Source organism: Saprolegnia diclina (genome assembly GCF_000281045.1).
Source record: "Saprolegnia diclina VS20 unplaced genomic scaffold supercont1.63, whole genome shotgun sequence".
NCBI lineage: Eukaryota > Oomycota > Saprolegniomycetes > Saprolegniales > Saprolegniaceae > Saprolegnia > Saprolegnia diclina.
The window spans coordinates 56,602-72,784 of NW_008246130.1; the positions used below are offsets into that span (position 1 = coordinate 56,602).

The 16,183-nt window shown below is 57.7% G+C and overlaps 8 protein-coding genes across 8 annotated transcripts; 4 read left to right on the top strand and 4 right to left on the bottom strand.

Annotated features, from left to right (window-relative positions):
• Nucleotides 1-149: 149 nt before the first annotated feature.
• Nucleotides 150-417, top strand: SDRG_13741 (hypothetical protein; the record flags this gene model as incomplete). The annotated part of the gene is made up of 2 exons (XM_008619839.1): nucleotides 150-240; nucleotides 284-417. The coding sequence occupies 2 exons, from the start codon at nucleotides 150-152 to the stop codon at nucleotides 415-417; spliced, it is 225 nt and encodes a 74-aa protein (XP_008618061.1).
• A 390-nt stretch (nucleotides 418-807) lies between these two features.
• SDRG_13742 (hypothetical protein) lies at nucleotides 808-4,743 on the bottom strand. Its single transcript, XM_008619840.1, has 2 exons — nucleotides 2,935-4,743; nucleotides 808-2,875 (listed from the first exon to the last, which is right to left on the bottom strand). The coding sequence occupies exons 1-2, from the start codon at nucleotides 4,077-4,079 to the stop codon at nucleotides 859-861; spliced, it is 3,162 nt and encodes a 1,053-aa protein (XP_008618062.1). The 5' UTR covers nucleotides 4,080-4,743; the 3' UTR covers nucleotides 808-858.
• A 287-nt stretch (nucleotides 4,744-5,030) lies between these two features.
• SDRG_13743 (hypothetical protein) lies at nucleotides 5,031-5,705 on the bottom strand. The gene has a single exon (XM_008619841.1). The coding sequence runs from the start codon at nucleotides 5,618-5,620 to the stop codon at nucleotides 5,105-5,107; it is 516 nt and encodes a 171-aa protein (XP_008618063.1). The 5' UTR covers nucleotides 5,621-5,705; the 3' UTR covers nucleotides 5,031-5,104.
• A 1,100-nt stretch (nucleotides 5,706-6,805) lies between these two features.
• SDRG_13744 (hypothetical protein) lies at nucleotides 6,806-8,092 on the bottom strand (the record flags this gene model as incomplete). Its single annotated transcript, XM_008619842.1, has 7 exons — nucleotides 6,806-6,994; nucleotides 7,042-7,233; nucleotides 7,289-7,346; nucleotides 7,395-7,475; nucleotides 7,526-7,630; nucleotides 7,676-7,945; nucleotides 7,991-8,092. 7 exons carry the CDS (start codon nucleotides 8,090-8,092, stop codon nucleotides 6,861-6,863), a joined length of 942 nt encoding a protein of 313 aa, XP_008618064.1. The 3' UTR covers nucleotides 6,806-6,860.
• A 602-nt stretch (nucleotides 8,093-8,694) lies between these two features.
• Nucleotides 8,695-10,005, top strand: SDRG_13745 (hypothetical protein). The gene is made up of 5 exons (XM_008619843.1): nucleotides 8,695-8,934; nucleotides 8,995-9,220; nucleotides 9,275-9,527; nucleotides 9,577-9,801; nucleotides 9,856-10,005. The coding sequence occupies exons 1-5, from the start codon at nucleotides 8,721-8,723 to the stop codon at nucleotides 9,937-9,939; spliced, it is 1,002 nt and encodes a 333-aa protein (XP_008618065.1). The 5' UTR covers nucleotides 8,695-8,720; the 3' UTR covers nucleotides 9,940-10,005.
• Nucleotides 10,006-10,396: 391 nt separating this feature from the next.
• Nucleotides 10,397-11,842, top strand: SDRG_13746 (hypothetical protein). Its single transcript, XM_008619844.1, has 5 exons — nucleotides 10,397-10,604; nucleotides 10,651-10,969; nucleotides 11,025-11,289; nucleotides 11,332-11,538; nucleotides 11,582-11,842. Exons 1-5 carry the CDS (start codon nucleotides 10,436-10,438, stop codon nucleotides 11,717-11,719), a joined length of 1,098 nt encoding a protein of 365 aa, XP_008618066.1. The 5' UTR covers nucleotides 10,397-10,435; the 3' UTR covers nucleotides 11,720-11,842.
• Nucleotides 11,843-11,940: 98 nt separating this feature from the next.
• On the bottom strand, nucleotides 11,941-13,921 carry SDRG_13747 (hypothetical protein). Its single transcript, XM_008619845.1, has 3 exons — nucleotides 13,582-13,921; nucleotides 13,401-13,532; nucleotides 11,941-13,350 (listed from the first exon to the last, which is right to left on the bottom strand). Exons 1-3 carry the CDS (start codon nucleotides 13,876-13,878, stop codon nucleotides 12,001-12,003), a joined length of 1,779 nt encoding a protein of 592 aa, XP_008618067.1. The 5' UTR covers nucleotides 13,879-13,921; the 3' UTR covers nucleotides 11,941-12,000.
• Nucleotides 13,922-14,287: 366 nt separating this feature from the next.
• On the top strand, nucleotides 14,288-16,006 carry SDRG_13748 (hypothetical protein). Its single transcript, XM_008619846.1, has 3 exons — nucleotides 14,288-14,460; nucleotides 14,510-14,638; nucleotides 14,688-16,006. The coding sequence occupies exons 1-3, from the start codon at nucleotides 14,299-14,301 to the stop codon at nucleotides 15,981-15,983; spliced, it is 1,587 nt and encodes a 528-aa protein (XP_008618068.1). The 5' UTR covers nucleotides 14,288-14,298; the 3' UTR covers nucleotides 15,984-16,006.
• The last annotated feature ends 177 nt before the right edge of the window (nucleotides 16,007-16,183 follow it).

Below are 16,183 nucleotides of genomic sequence, written 5' to 3' on the forward strand. Positions count from 1 at the left end.
TACCACTAGTACGCGGCGCGCGTTGCCGCGGCTTTGGCAAGCGCGCAATATGATCCTGCTGGCCGCTGGTGATTTCGCCGCGTGTGATTGGTCAAAAATCGGGCCTGTTGTTGTGTGGAGCAGACGCCACTTCAAAACGTATTGACGAGATGACGCTGATCGGCGCGGTCTTCGGCGCGGCCATGGGCCTCAACACCAAGCTGCTCTCGAACGCGCTGCAGAAGGTCCCCTACATGCGCCGTACGTCTATATCGAAGAAGCTAGAGGCTCATCCTTTGTCTAGACCCGTGGGAACACGTCGCCTTCATCGGCATCGGCGCCTACGTCGGCCACATTGTCGCCGACAACTACGAGACACAGGTCAACGACGTCGCGGCCCTCCGCACGATGCTCGGCAAGCCCGAAGAACGTCAATAAACAGCCTCGCACATGCTGCTTCTTGGATGTACAGATTTATGCTTTGGTCGCCTATCTCGTCGTGGCCAGCGCCCGCATGCAGTGGGCCATGCTAGCAACAATGGCGCCACAGCGGGCCCATCACGCCATCTGCCGACGAGACTGGCACATGCTCGAGCCCTTGTGGGCCTGGCATACGGCGCATCGAGGTGGACGATCAGGCGAGATACAGGTCTACGCAGTTGGGCATCAACACCGGTGCGAGCTGTCAGCGACATCCAGGTAAGCTGCCCATCATAGCATACTGGCGCCGTCGTGACGACCTCCGTCACCGTCAAGGCAGCCTGGTCAGAGGACCTGCGTCGATGCCAAGGATCCTATCTGATCGATTGCCCCATTTAGTATCAACACTAGGCTTGATATCTATATACATTAGATTAATGAGGGGTCGTCTATTAGCATCTACTGGCTCAAAGTGCGCTTCCGCTTCTTGTCCTTGGGCGCCTTGGCCGCCTTGGGGCCGCCGAGCAACTGGAGCATCTGCGCGACCATACCTTTCACGACAGGGCTGCCGGCATCGAGCGCCTTGAGCTCGTCGGCGAGCGCGAGCGCGTCCAGCGTCGTGTCCTTGAGGTCCATACGGGCCTTCAGAAGCGCTTGGCCACAGGCAGCGACGCCCTTGAGGCGCTTGCCCTTGACCTTGGTCATGGCCTCCAAGCACGCCTTCTGCAGCTTGGTGCTCCACGGCGAGAGGAGCTCGAGCGTCATGCCCTTGGTCTTGACGAGCGCGGTGACGTACCGCGCGACCTCGGCGCGGTTAAAGTCGTCGACCGCGCTGTCGTCGACGCAGAGGCCGGCGAGCGTCGGGAAGAGAAGCGTCGTCGCCTGCACGGGCGCCTTGGCGACAAGGTCGTCAAAGACCACGCGGGGCATCTTTTGGTGCTTCTTGGTCAAGAGCAGGGTCACGACCGGCGCCAAGAGCGCGCTGACGTCCGCCGTCTTGCCGTCCTTCGTGAGCTGGCGCACGACGTACACGACGAGGGTCGCGGCCACCGACGCCTGCTTCTTTTCGCACATGGTGGAGCCGAGCGTGGTCAGGATCGACTCAAGCGCCGCCTTGAGGCCTGCGCGATCGTTCGAGTGGCCTTCCTTGCGCTTTGTGAGCTTGGTAAGGACGCTGCCGAGGCGCTCGCTCCACACAATGAGATCCGTCGACGCCTTCGTCGACGTCCAGGCCGTAAAGAGCGGCGCGATGAGCATGGCCGAGTGCGGGCCCGTGCCGGCGGCGTAGGCGTGGAGGAGGTCGAGGACACGGACTTTGAAGTGGAGCGCGGCCATCTTGAGGCGCTTCGCCTGCTGCTTGGCCTTCTTCTTCTCGACCACGTTGTTGACGAGCGCCGAGAGCGCCGCGTCTTCGCGCTGGAGCTCCGAGAGCGCGGCTTCCTCCGAGATCTCTTCTTCCTCATCCTCGTCGTCGTTCTCGTCGTCGTCGTTGGCCGAGACCTCCATGTCCACCGGCTGCGTGAGCTGGGTCGGGTCAATCGGGGCACCTTCGTCGTCGTCGTCTTCGTCGTCGCCCATCGAAAGCATCGAGCTCTCCTCCGGCGCCGTGACCACATCCAGCATGCTCTGAAGCGACGTTGCGTCGAGCTGGTCCATGATGGAGCGGAAGACGTGGTTGACGATTTCGCGCATGACACTCGACTCTTGCGCGAGCATGCTGAGCATCATGTCCGTAAGGACCGTGAGCGGCTGCGGCACCTCGTCGTCGACCTCCTGCGTCTTCTTGCCCTTCTTGGCGGGCGACTTCTTCTTAGGCTTGGCGGCCGCGTTGAGCTCTTTCAAGCAGCGCTCGAGATCGTCGAGGACGGACGCGGCTTCGTCGCGCGACGACGCATCGAGCAGCTGGAGACCGACGCACACGCTGAGGAGCATGAAGCCCTTGAGCTTGAGCTGCTCCTTCTTGTCCGTGGCAGCCTTCAACTGCGTCGAGAGCGAAGCGATTTGCGCGTTTACAATCGTCTTCTTGGCCGCGTGTTCCTTGGTGAGCGGTTCGACAAGCGCGAGGTCCTTCTTGATGTCCATCTCGGACCACGTCGCCCAGAGGCGGAACGGCACGCTCTGCTCGAGCGTCGACGAGCCCTTCAAGGCGTGGCTGCCAAGGCCCATGAGCGCGTACACGCGCTTCCCGCAGGCCGCCACGACGTTCTCCGAGACAGCCGGGTCGACCGTCGTCGTCTTCTTGGCCTTCTTGGTGTGCGTGTAGAAGGCATGTTCGAGCAGGAACGAGAGCACGGACGACCAGACCTTGTCGTCGGCGGTGCTCGGCAGCGTCTGCGTGGCCGTGTACATCGTGTCGAGCGCCCACATGCGCGCGCCGGCGATGCGCTTGGCCTGGTACTCCTTGCGTTCCTTCTCTTCTTCCATGGCCATGACGGCCTCAAACTCGAACGTCTTGGCCGCCTTGGACTCGATTTCACTAGATATGGCATGTGTCAGAAAACCGGATGTTCCGGATAAAGCAGAAACGCAACATACGTGTCGGCTTCGTCGAGCGGCGACACAAGGCTCGTGAGCGGCTGCGCAAAGTGGTGCTGCAGGAAATGGTAAAACTCGAGCGGGTTCTTGGCCGCAAACGTGTGGAGGCTGGCGACCGCGGCTTCGTGGAGGTACGTCTTCTTCGAGACAGCGTTGTTGTAGAGGCACTTGACAAAACGGGGCGTCAGAATCGAGCGAAGCGTCGGGCCCGGGACCTTGGCGACGATGAGCTCAAAGAGCTTGAAGGCCGTGCCGCGGCGCTCGTGCGTCGAGGTCTCGCCAATGAGCATGCCATCAATGAGGACGGTCCATGCCTCCTGGAAACGCTCTTCGTCGAGCTTGGGGCTCGCAAAGAAGTGGTCGAGGAGCCGACGCCACGACGAATGCACGCGCGGGTAGCAGACCGTCGACGAGGCCTTCAGCGGCTCGACGAGGCGACCCATATGGTGGCGGTCGAGGATCGTCGCCGCGACAAACGAGGCGTGTGTCTTGAGCAGCTTGTGCGTGGCGAGGAACTCGTGGAGGCCAATGGCGAACGCGACTTGGTCGGCGTTGAAGGACGCGACTGGGCCTTCGAGCGCCGCGCTAAACAGCGGAAGGAGGGTCGTAAACGTCGTCGGCGTCATCGACACGACAAACGACAGCACCGCTTCCAAGCACGACTCGCGGAACCACTTCTTCCACTTGGCCATCGTGAGCAGTTCGGTGACGAGGGCCGTGACGAGGACTTCGTCATCGAGGCGCAGCGATTGCTGCAAGGCGAGGATGCCAAAGAGGCGGCCAAACATGTGCTCGCGCTGCTCCATGCCCTTCATCGAGCTCGAGATGTCCATGGTCGACTTGATCGTGGCAAAGACCTCGGCCAGATCCAGCGACGGGAACGCATGCAGCACCGCGGTGAGCGCGGTCGAGAAGCCTTGGCGCGCCGCGTCGCGCGACGAGGCCAAGCCGCGGATCAGGCGCTTCAGTGTGTAGTTGAGTTCGTCGGCGTCGTTGGCCGTGCGCAGGTGGCTCACGATGGCCTCGACGGCCGCAGTCCGCGTCGCCACATTGAGCTCGGCCAAGTCCCAGAAGACCTTGAGGAACGAGCTGCGGGTCTCGTCCGCGGCCGGCGTGGGCTGCTGCTTCTCCGGGGACGAAGTCATGCTTGGGATGATTCTTTCCTTGGACTATTGGTTGGCCACCCGCCGGTCCAATCGAAATTCGCACCAGTCATTTTTGGCCAATCCCTGCAAATCGCACGCAATGCCTGTCTGCGATTGGGCCGCAAGATCTCTCGATACTAGAACATGGCGAGGCTTGTAACGCGTACAGGCACGGAATTCCTAGGAATCGCATTGGCCATGATTTGCGGTCGACGCATGCGGTAGGAGGACGACGCAGTCGTCGGCTGGAAGACGACGCCACGAAGCTGGTCGGGCAGCGATCGGCTACTGCATGTCGAAGCGGCTCGTACCGGTACATGGCCACGACGACTGGTAAGCAGCTACGGTATATGGCGCCGGCGACGTGGCGAGAAGGTTGCACGAGGTGCGTCGCAGGCAACAATGGCAGCCGCACGCGGAAGCCGCACCGCCGATACATAAATGGCGCAGGCTATGATGTGGCATCCGCGGTTCTATAGTACCAAGTACCAAGTGCCATGATAGTAGCAGCCAAGCGGCTTGCAGTTGGCGAGGTGCGAGTGTGTAGCTTTTGCAGCAGCGTCTTCTCAGATGCAAGAAATGCAACGCGAGGCTGGACGTCGTGGGCCTTCGAGCCGTCGCGTGAGTGACGGTAGCTGCCACTAGCCCAGCGCTTGCACGTGAAAGCGTGTGTTCAGGCAAAAGATACCGCCCAGGTGGCTCTGAAAAGGCCCCCAAGCTTCCCGCGTTCCTCGCTGCAGGGGATGGGCTACCTATGTGCCAAACACCCTGCCCGCCAAGACCGACCCGTCGCGACTAGCGCCCTCCCACGCCTCGAGGCGTCGCGGCCACGGAACGACGAGAAGGATGACGACTGCGCTCAGTACGTGTGCTAGACAGGCAGGTCGCATAGCACGCGCCGCCGCTGGCGTGCGTGGGTGGGTGGCCGTAGAAGAGGCACTTGGCTTGAAGTTGTATTACACCAAGACAGATAGATTGCGTTTTTATAGATAGGATAGGGATGAAGCAAATTAAATAGGACCGACTTAAATGACACACTCGAGGGACCGGCCGGGGGTCTCGAGTACGACGTACGCGTTGTGGGTCATCTCGTCGTCGTCCTTCTCCGCCTTGGTCGACACGACAAGCGTCACCTTCTTGGTGGCTTGCGGGCGGAACTTGTTCCAGCCCATGATGGTCAGAAAGAGGAGACTGCCGATGCACATGAACGTGACGGTGAACGCCGCGTCTTCGGTGACCGCGAGCCAAATACCGCCGATAAGAAGACCGGCGGCCGAGAGACCGTCAAAGAGGTACGGCTTGGCGGGCGGGTTGCGGCCGCGGTACCGGACAAGCAGCCACGCGGTCGAGTTGGCAATCGCCATGATGACGGCGAGGAAGGCCACAAAAAAGCCGACGCTCCAATGCAGCGAGAAGGCGAGGCCGAGGCAGCTCACGGCGGCGGCGCTGGCTTGTGCGATGCGAAGGCCGAGCGGCACGCGTTCCGTGATGGGCATGCGGACGGGGCTGGCGTAGTTGACGTAAGTGGTCGAGGTGGCCATGCTGGTTGCGGGGCTTGAGGTAAATTGGGAAATGATGCACTTTTATCAAGTGCACGACCGAGCTTGTTGCCAACACTTCATAGCGATAAAAGATACCACCTTCGCTGCAAAGCACAGCCGAGCGAGGTTGAAGGTGCGACATGTGGTGGGCCAAACTAAAAAAAGCGCTCGAATTTTGGCGAGCTTATAGGTTTTTCACCCACGCCAGATGGGTTTTACCTACGGCAAACTGATCAGTGGCGCCACTCCCAGCTGGTTGGCGGGGTTGAACCCATGGGTTGAACCTACCTTGCCCCGCAGTTGCAACCGCGTCTAAACACTCGCTCGACCAGGTTCACAGGTTTCGTTTCAGAAGGCGCAGCCGTCGCGTGTGCTGTGAGTCCCCGTAAGCTTTCACGTCTCGCCCCCATCTTCCTTGTCAACGACTCGGCAATCTCGCCGCCCCCAAGCGCCGATCACCAACGGCCCGGCAACACGTTAAACGCCATGCGTTAAACGTCCTAAAACGCGGTGGTGCTTTTCTATGAAGGCATCTGAGTGTGTTGCTTTTCCTCGAATCTGGATCTGAGGCTTCGATCCGCCGCGTTGCACAGCGCGAAGTCGCACCCTGGCGACTGTGAGCTTGGCGACCGCAGCATGCCATCTTGGCGTCAACCTCCTATGAAATGCACGACCTACCCATGCGGTACGACCGGTACCAGTAACACCACACAACAGAAAGGCCTGCCTATCCATTGCCGACCTACGAAGATGACGCAGAGTCTCCCACGCGAATATAAACCGCTCCGTGTCGATTAACCCTCTGGGTTATATATTTCCTGGTCCCTGCAAGTGAATTGGCCGACAAATAACCTCATGTAATGCTGGTCGTTTCCTAGGGTCGGCGTCGCAGACCCTATCACAAGTGGACCTACGACACACTGCCGTCGGTGCTTCACTTCGCCACACTACAGTTATAGACGCGAAAACAATCGAACGTGGCGTCCAAGCAAGCAAATTCGGATAGCAAACATCTCAGTTGGAACCAGGCGGAACCAGGTGAGTCACCGGGAACGTCGTGGTCGCGCCTGGCGACGCACACCTGGCTTTAGCGGCCGAGAAAGATATACAAATATTCGGCACGACGACAGCACATATCACTTGGCGAATAATCGGTGGTTTGTTGGTGGGCTGCGACCTCCTTCATGTCTGTTTCAGTCGCATTCTTAGCGTATTCTTAGAGCCAATAATTCGTTATGGGCTAGTCGGTCGATGTTTTTTGCTCCATCATGCGCGCGAGAATCTTCTTCTTCCAGTCCAAGTACTCTTCGGCGCTTGGTGCGGGCGATGTTGGTGCCGGCGATAGAACTTTCTGTGCTGGCGCCGGGGCTTGGCCTATGCAACCTCGTCGGCTTCCAATCTCATGGATGCGATGTGTGTACCTGACGTGGCGGCCTTGGCGGAGGTTTGGAGCTGGATGAGCTTTTTGATTTGATCGAGTGACCGGGTCGCGCTGGCACCGGCGCTGGCTTGCGGCCCTGCATTCTCCTTTGGCTTGTTCGCACGCGCGTCGCCATCGTCGTCGCCATCGTCGTCGCCAGTATCGGCCAAGTCCTTGCGCTTGCGCTTGCGCCCTATGAATTCGCCGCATGCAACCTTCTTCTTCTTCGCGGCTACTTGTCGATGTACCAATTTTCAAGCTCGCCTCGGAACGCGTATAGCGTGAGAGCGAGAGGTCGCAGACGCGCTACAGCCACCGTCACTGGCCTGCGACATCAGTGCGATGGCGTGCTACCTCGATGGACGACACGACACTCGCAAACTCATTCGGGTGGCTAAAGGTCATTTGGATGAGCTGCGCCTTGTCCACGCGGTGCTAATACACAGAGGTAACATGAGCGCACGTCGCACATCGCAAATACATACGTTGGCTTTTTGCGCGCATACATAGAAGACAGCAATCGGAAAGAGCGGCCGGGAAAAGTCCACTTGCTGCTGGCTCGCTTTCGAGAGCTTCGAGACCATGCGGTGCTAAAAGTGGCTGGCACAACGTCATGACTCGGCGCACGGAAGTACCTTGTAGTCGTCGTGGACGGCCGCAACAAACTCGGTGAGCGCCGGGCAGCCAAATTTGACGCAGAGCGCGGCCGTCGTTACCGTCGCATTATGGTTGGCGTGGAGGCGCAAGAGGCTCGAAATCAGCCGCACGCTCTGCTTGTGCTTGGCGAGACTTCGACCGCCTGCCAGCGTAAAGAGCTTGTGGCTGTCGCACGGCTGCTGAAGCACATCGCATGCGAGCTCGAGGCAGGCGGCCGGCCGGTCGAGCAGCGACACCGACGCCTTGCCCTAGCGGGATCGCATGAGCGTAGCAGACGCAGAAGCTTCTCGTACACCCTGCATCTTGAGGTCGATCATGCGCATGTACTCCATGGCCTTTCCCGTCACCTCTGGCGAGAGTCCGCCATACTTGTCGGCCAAGGCGCGAAGATCCATGCCGTTTTGTGTGACTGGCACAGGCCATCGTCGGGTATCCGGACGAAACGCCTATATCCGGCAAACAAACTAAATAGTGTTATGTTGTAAACTCTGGGGCATTAACACGCTGTCACAATGAGATATTGGGGAATGTTGGGCTATGTTGGTCCTATTGGCCATTTGAGAGAGCTACCGACGCCAGTACAGCCCAAAAGACCGTGTTGGACAACGTTAAACCTGCACAGCAGCAAACAATGACAGTATTACAGGTATATCACTCCAAAAATTGGTGTGAAGAAAGGCGTACTGGCCGACACTATATCTGTGTGTTTCGGCCCAAGTCCTAATTTCGTGTGACTTCAAGAAGCCGACAGCACCTGCGTTTGAATGATGGCGGCGTCAGCTGCACGCTCCAGCTGCCGTGGTTTACATGGTGCTCCTTTGTAGCCACACATATCGTTGCTGGCCATAAATATGCACGCGGCCCGCAGGATCGCGGGTGTGGGTACAATTGGGCAATTCGGCGTTTGCCTGCTCCTAGAAATAGTGTGCGCGGATTGTGACTTGATATTTGTATGCATGTCGGATGACCTGATTAGGATTCATTGACTGCCGAACGAGGGAATTGCATTCTTCGTTTACCGCCATGTCGACGTCTGCTCTCAAGTCGATCGCGAGCCTCCGCTCGATCGGGAAGGCCACGAGCTTCAACGACCTCAAGTCGACGCTTACGGCGCCGGCGCTTCCAAAGGAGACCACGCGCATGATCCCGCAGGTCACGAACGGCGGCGGCGTCGGCGCCAACCTCTGCCTCTTCATCCTGGCGCTCGTCGCCGCGACGCCGTTCATCCTTGTGCCAGGTACGCTCCGCATGGTGCAGCTTGTTGCATGATATCTTATTTATCGTATTCGGCGCGTAGTGTTTGTGTGCTTGAAGCTCGATGGCACGGTCCACTGGTCGTGGGCGACGACCTTGATTCCGCTCTGGATCTGCAATGCGCTCGTGCTGCCGTACCTCTATGCCAAGAACATGAAGCCCATCAAGATCAACCTCAACACGAGCGAAGAGACGCCGCTTGTCGGCAAGGCGGGCGAGAAGACGATGGCCGAGGAAGCCATGGAGTCGGCCAACTGCTTTGTCCACACGTACACCCTTGGTCATTGTCGTCGCATCTCATATTCGCACGTACTATGTACTAGGACGCGCAACTTGGCGCTGCTGGCGTATCTGACGGCGCAGATCTTTGTCGTCCTGCGCCTCGACCACGTCGTCGAGTGGCACTGGCTCATTGTGCTCATCCCGTACTACGTCGCCAGCGTCCTCTCGTGCGAAGGCTTTGACTTGATCCAGTCGCTCCTCATTGCCGCCAAGATGGACGGGATGCTCGACTCGACGTGGCTCTTGACGCTCATGCCGTCGTGGGTCGGCCTCGCCATCTTCCTCGTCTTCCTTGTCCGTGCTTGTGTTCGCATCTGGCATCTCACGCACACCTGTCTTGTAGCCGCTCCAGACGTACTGGGCGTTCAAAGCGTCACCCGACGACGACGACGACGTTGAGCCCAAGTCGCGCGCCTTCCGCTTCTTCCTCGCGCTCGGTGTCTTTGTCGGCCTTGTGTTCCTCACGTCGCCGATCTTTATCGCGATCTACCGCCTCGACTACGCGGTGTTCTCGACGTTCTACATTGCGCTTCCGTTCTTTGTCCTGGTCGGCGGCGCCATCTTGGCCGTACGTTCCCTTGGTATAGTCCAACATGGGCATGTCGCTTATGTCGTGGATTAGGGTTTCGCGTCCGTGTTTCTCATGACGTCCGAGCCGACGACGAGCACCATTTACGTCCACGCAGTCGCCGACGACGAGTGCTAATCGTCCAACAACTCGTGTACGTTGAGTAATACCCAGAGAATCCACAGTTGTGTTTTGGTAAATGTCTGGAAACCTCGAGACGCGCCAAGAGAGAGATAGATATATGTAGTAGTGACCATTTAGCGTCGACGTCGAAGTGCGAGGAGTGGTACTGTATAATACGCAGCGTAATGAAGCATCGTCAACGAGCGCTTGTTGGTTCGTGCTGGTGCAGTGTAGCTGCACATACCGTCATAAAGCTAGTCGAGTGGGCAGTCTAGCCTTATTGGCAATAAGCCTTATTGGCAATAAGGCTAGACTGCCCACTCGACTAATGTACATCTGGGGTTCTGCGTACGAAACTCTCCAGAAAAGAATCTGGTGCCGGCAGAATCATCGAGTGTTGGCCCGCGAGGTTCAAATGACGGTCTCGGATTGGTCGAAAAATAGCCAATGGCATCGATCCCTGCTACAACCAGGCGGCAGAAGCAAAATTGAGCTGACGGCGCCGAGCTCGATGGCCGCCAACGACAACGCCGTCGCGCAGTCGATCATCGACCGCCTCATGCCCGCGATCCCGCGCTTCATCTTTGAGAGTCTACGCACCGACCCGATGCTGCGGCTTCTACTCTGCGGCTACGTCATATGCGTCGTGCTGATTCTCGCCCCCTTGGTTCTCGTCCCACGTACATCCTCGCCTGCTACTGCGTGGCCTCACGTCCATGTCGCTAGTGTGCATCTGCCTCAAGGTGGACGGCCTCATCGCCGCGCCGTGGCGAATCGCCTTGACGCCGCTCTGGGGCTTTGAAGCTCTCTGTATCGCCGGCGCCTTTGCGGGGCTGTTTGTCGAAGACTCGGACGCCCAAGCCGCCGACGTCAGCGCAGTCATAGAAGAGACAGACGCAATATATCTCGAGGAAGGCGCCAACAAGAGCCCAAAGACGTACGGCACCACCGACGCGACCGTCGATGCAGCTCCCAAGGCACTGGACGATGACGTCGCCGACGCACCACAACCAACGAGCACCCGTCCCAAGATGATGCTATCCACGTACGTACTACATACGTCCTGGTGTTGCGAGGGTCCGACGCTAGTATCGTTATAGGCGCGAATTCGTCGGCGGTACCTGCACCTGCATCGTGCATTTCCTTGTAGCCCTGCGCATGGACGGTGTCTTCGAGTGCGCATGGATCTGGTTGTTCCTCGCCTTTGTCGCCTCGGATGTGATCGGCGGCCCCGAGATCGGCGGTACGGGGCTCCTCGTCCAGTATTTGCTCATCTTTCTCAAGCTCGACAACACGCTCACGTGGAGCTGGGCCGTCATTTTGATTCCTACGTGGTTCGCCATCGGTGTCGTCGTTCTTCTACTTGTACGCTTGCGTTGTGCTCTGTGATACTCAGAGCTCTCGTAGCCATGCTTCGTGTACATTGCTGCCAAGGAATTTGACGTCGTCTCGCCGCCTGCGATTGCTGCATTTAGTCTTGCGGGCCTTGTGGCAGCCGGCGCGATCGTCGCCTCGCTGGTTCTCATCACGCTCAAGCTCCAAGGGGCTGACACGTACTCGGCGTTTGAGACGTGTCTGCCCTACTTTGCCTCGCTGATTTTGCTTATTGCCATCGTACCGATCTCACGAAGTACGCTTGGGCTAACGTCAGTACTAGGGCGCGTTGGCCATCTTTATGTTTTGGCCGATTCCACCTCCCCAAGTTGAGGAAGGCGAAGCGATTGCAGAAGACGAGACTGCAGCAAGTACCACGACCGACGCACTCGCTACTACGAGTTCAGAGACTGTGTTGTAGTCGACAAGTGCAGTAGAAATAATAACAGTGGTACAGAGCGACGATGACAAAAAGGTTTTAGTGGTGGCGCTTTTTCGTCAACCTTGAAACACACAAAAAATGTCTACTAAACTGAGCACTAAACTTCCTAGCTGATAATGCTACGATCAAGCGCGCTGACTGCACATCTGTCGAACATCCTTCGCCCAGCAGTCGGTTCCAACGTCGGTCGTTTGTTATTATGACAATATTTCCATACATTTTAGCTATAAAAATTACAAAACAATTTGGCATCCCTACAACTACGTCTTGTGCAGGTTGAGGAACGCGTCGAGGCGGCGTAGCATCTCTTTGAGCTCTGCGTTTTCTTTCTCGAGGGCGGATATGGTGGCCGCGTGCTTCTCAATGGCGAGAAGCCTATCGTGGATCGTCTCGAGGCTAGTGACGACGACGTCCGGCTGCTCGTTGTCTGTGTTGGCGTCGGAACGAGAAATTTCGTTCGTGGCCGCCGACGACGTCGTATCCGTGTCTCCCATTTGGGTGGGATCATCCTCGGGCGCCGGCAACGACTCGGCGATAGGAAGGACCAACTTTTGGAGCTTGATTGTCTTTTCACTTCGGAGAATGCACTCGGCAAAGCTCACGATCGCGTCGAGTTGCGCAGTCTCCATGTCGGTGGCCATCGTCGCGTTCATCATCGCAATGAGCACGTTGAGGAGGAGCACAATGACGAGCGTCGCGTGCGTCAACAGCAGCGTGTAGCCGAGCACGATCGGCCCGGGCGACGGCAGCTTCTCAAACGGGTCTGCGTCAATTTGGCCGACGAGGACAAGAAAGGCCGTGACAAAGCTGTGGCTCATCGTGTTGTACGCGGCTTCGTTCCGGCCTTGAAAAAGAAGGTAGTAGGCAATCGTATAGGCGCCCAAAAACGGAACGTAGAAGGCCATGAACTTGAGGACGTCGTCCAGCATGTGCTTCATCATCGGGATCAAGTAGCCGGCGGTCTCGTGGACCTCGAGGTACTGGATGCTCAGCGCCCACGTTGCAAACGTGAGCGTAATGCTCACGTAGAGCTCGGCGTCGCCCGAGGACGGCGCCAGCACTTCGCAGAATCCAAAGATAAAGATGGCCACAAACAGTGGCAGTTGGAGCTTGTTGAACGTCGATTCGAAGTAGTGGGACGCAGGCTTGTCGACAAAGCTCTTGAAATAGTCGACGAGCGCTTCGAGCGCGACGCAGAACCCGCCGTTCTTGGTCGCGTTCTCGTTGACTTCGCCGTAGAGCTCCAAGACCTCAAACCAGATAAAGTACGACGCGACGGTCGAGAGGAGGAGATTGTTGATGCGCACAAACCAGATCCAGTCCGTGTGCGACGCAATGAGCTCCGAGACGAACCAGAGAGCGACGTCGACGATGGCAATGACACCGAACGTCGCGAGGCCCCACTGCTTGCGATTGGTATCGGGTGTGAGGAGGAAAGTGGCGCCAAATCCAAGGCCGAGCGCGACGCTGCCGTGAAGACAGAGTAAGAGCTGCCCATGAAACTCGGGGGTCGGACCGTTGTCGAGGTCCATCGACACGGAGAGCGTGAGCGTGAGCAGCAACAGCAGGTACAAGAGGCACTGCTGAATGTACATTTTGTTGCCGAAATGCTGTGTGGAACGTCATGAATTTGGAAAATATTCGAAATAAATAAGGGTACCTTCCACTTCAGATGCAGCATGAGCGCCATCGCATCGTGCTCGAGAAGCCCCTTCATCTCGGGCTCGCGAAGGAGCTTGAAGAGGATCGACTTGCGCAGCTCTCCAGCCTCGTTGCCATACAATTCGCAAATCTACGCAGCGACGCACATAAGACACAAACGGCGATGACGGATCACGTACTGAATCGGAGTAGAGCACGACGGACTCCGCTTCGCCACGCTTCTTCTTCTCCTGCGTCGTCGCCTTCTGGTCCGGGAGCTTGCACTTGTCGAGCTCGTCCCACGCGCGTTGGAAATCGTTGGCCTCGATGTACCCAAGTAACGTTTTGATGGCGAACGCCTTGGCCGTCGCGGCGCCCGCCGACGTCTGCTTGCGTTGCTCGCCCGACTTGGTGGCTGGGCGACTGGTCCTCTCGTACTTCATTGTCGCCGGCTTGGCGGTCGTCGGCGCTGGTTTGGCGGTCGAGGGGCGCCGCATTCTGCCTTCCTCCAGTCTTTGTACGTGGCTGGCAATGGTGGCGACGATTGAGAAATGAGGAAATCCGGTGGAGGATCGTCCTTGCACCCAAATATCACTTGGCACAATCGCATTCAATCAAGTTTGAAAATACGCGTCGCGGATTGGTCCATGCTACTGGGTGTACTGAGAAATGATTGGCCAAAAGTAATGCGTGTCAAGTGGCCACTTGCCCCACGGCAATCTTTTAAAAACGATTGGGTTTACACTGGATATTTGTATGCATGTAGCAAATTTCGAATAAAAATACAGAATGGCAACCGCGCTGCCACGTCATTTCCAGCGTGGAGCGCAGCTGAGTCTGAACTTGACCGAATTTGTCAACTTGCATGGGGTTGCCATTTCGAACTCACTTTGCTTTTTCGATTGTCGACAACAGCCATGCAAGCAGCGCGCCTCAACCACCAGCACCGAGACGTCCGTCGCGCCCCCTTTGCCATTGGCGCATTGCGCCGCTACATCGCCAACAACCGGGTGCGCAACGCCGCGATCGAGCTCAACAAAGTCATCGACACTCCAAACAACGGCTTCCACGACGCCTTGGTACGCCAGCATTGACTTGACCACGGCATATGCTCATGCTTCATCGTAGATTCGTGAAATCTACGGCAACGGAGGCCAACTGCGCCACTCGATCCTGTTTATGATCCTGCGCCACCCATTGACCAAGGAGCTGCTCAACCACCCGGTCATGCGCGAAGTTGAGAACATCAAGTGGCAGGTACGTCCTTTCGTTTGTCCGACGCGCAGAGATGCACAATGTCTTGTAGAACTTTGCGTGCTGCATGTACATGCAGCAACTCATGCTCTACCTTTTGCTGCTGACGACGCTGACGCTTTCCGTGACGATGGACCTCGGCGACGGCGAGTCGCCCATCTTCCACACACAGCTGCTCGTTTGGCTCAACGTCGGCGTCGCCCTTGTGCTTGGGCTTGTCGCGACCAACTTTTTCCACTACGCGAACCGCAAGCTCTGGGCCGTCAAGACCATCGGCGTCAACGGTCTTGTGCTCATTGCGCTCAATTTGTGCGCTGATTCGATCGCTGGCCATGTCAACTGGACGTGGTTCGTGCGCTGCAACAACGTCGTGCTGACGCCCACGGCGCTCTTCTTCATCCGCTTCGAGATCCTCGAGCTCTTCGGCGAAGTCAACGTCGACGCGAACCCGAGCTTTGTGCAGCAGCTCGAGGTCGCGGTCGAGGCCATCTGCGACTTCTTTCTCAACTTTGTCGGGCGGGCGAGATCGCACTACTTCGAGTCGTTCTTCAACAAGGTCCAGCTCCCGACCTTCGTCGCGATCCTTGTCTTTGTCATCACCGAGACCTTTTACCCCTCCAGCGACGACGTCCGCTTGTACTTTGGCATCATCATCACCTTCGCCTCGTGGGCGCTCGGGATCCAGTACCTCGAGATCCACGGCACGGCTGGGTACCTCATCTCGCTCATGACGTTCATGCTCAAGGACGTCGTCAAGTTCATGGCCTTCTACCTCCCGTTCCAGTGCGCGTATGCGATTTCTTACTACCTCTTGTTTGAAGGCCGCGGCGTCGACGCCTACGCAACCATCGCCCACAGCTTTGTGACCACGTTCCTCGTCATGCTCGGCCAAATCGAACTCGAACCGTTCGAGAACCTCCCGGCGCCGGGCCCGTATGTACTGGGCTACACGCTCCTCCTGACGCACGCGACGCTTGTGATTGTCATGCTCCTCAACGTCCTCATTGCGATGCTCAACAAGTCGATGGAAGAAATCATGGAGAAGGCCAAGCTCGAGGCGCGTGTAAGCTTCGCCGAGTGCATCCTCCGCAGTGAGAAGACCATTGGTCTCCGCCCGATGCCGGTGGTGCCCGTGGACGAAGTCATGCCGCTTGTCAACAACCATATGCTGCTCGAGATGGAGGCCGCCGCTGACGACGACGACATGTCGGACGACGAGCCCGAGATCGACGACGAGACCCAAATCGCCGAGCTGCGCGCCATCGTCCTTGACGAACGTGCCCGCAACGACCGCCTCGAAGCCATGCTCCGCAGTCTCACGCAGCACTTTGATATCGTCGTGCAGTAAACATTGTTAATCCCATATCTTTTCCCTTTAAAATTGTACATTGCGAGGGAACATCCCGGTTGAGGAAAGGACAAAACAGTCTTATTGGTCATTTTCCAAACGGCCTCCGCCCCTTTTACGCACCTTTACGTACTTTTCCGTACCTTTACGCATTTTTACGTACCTTTACGCCCCTTTTCGCCCCTTTTACGCACCTTTAC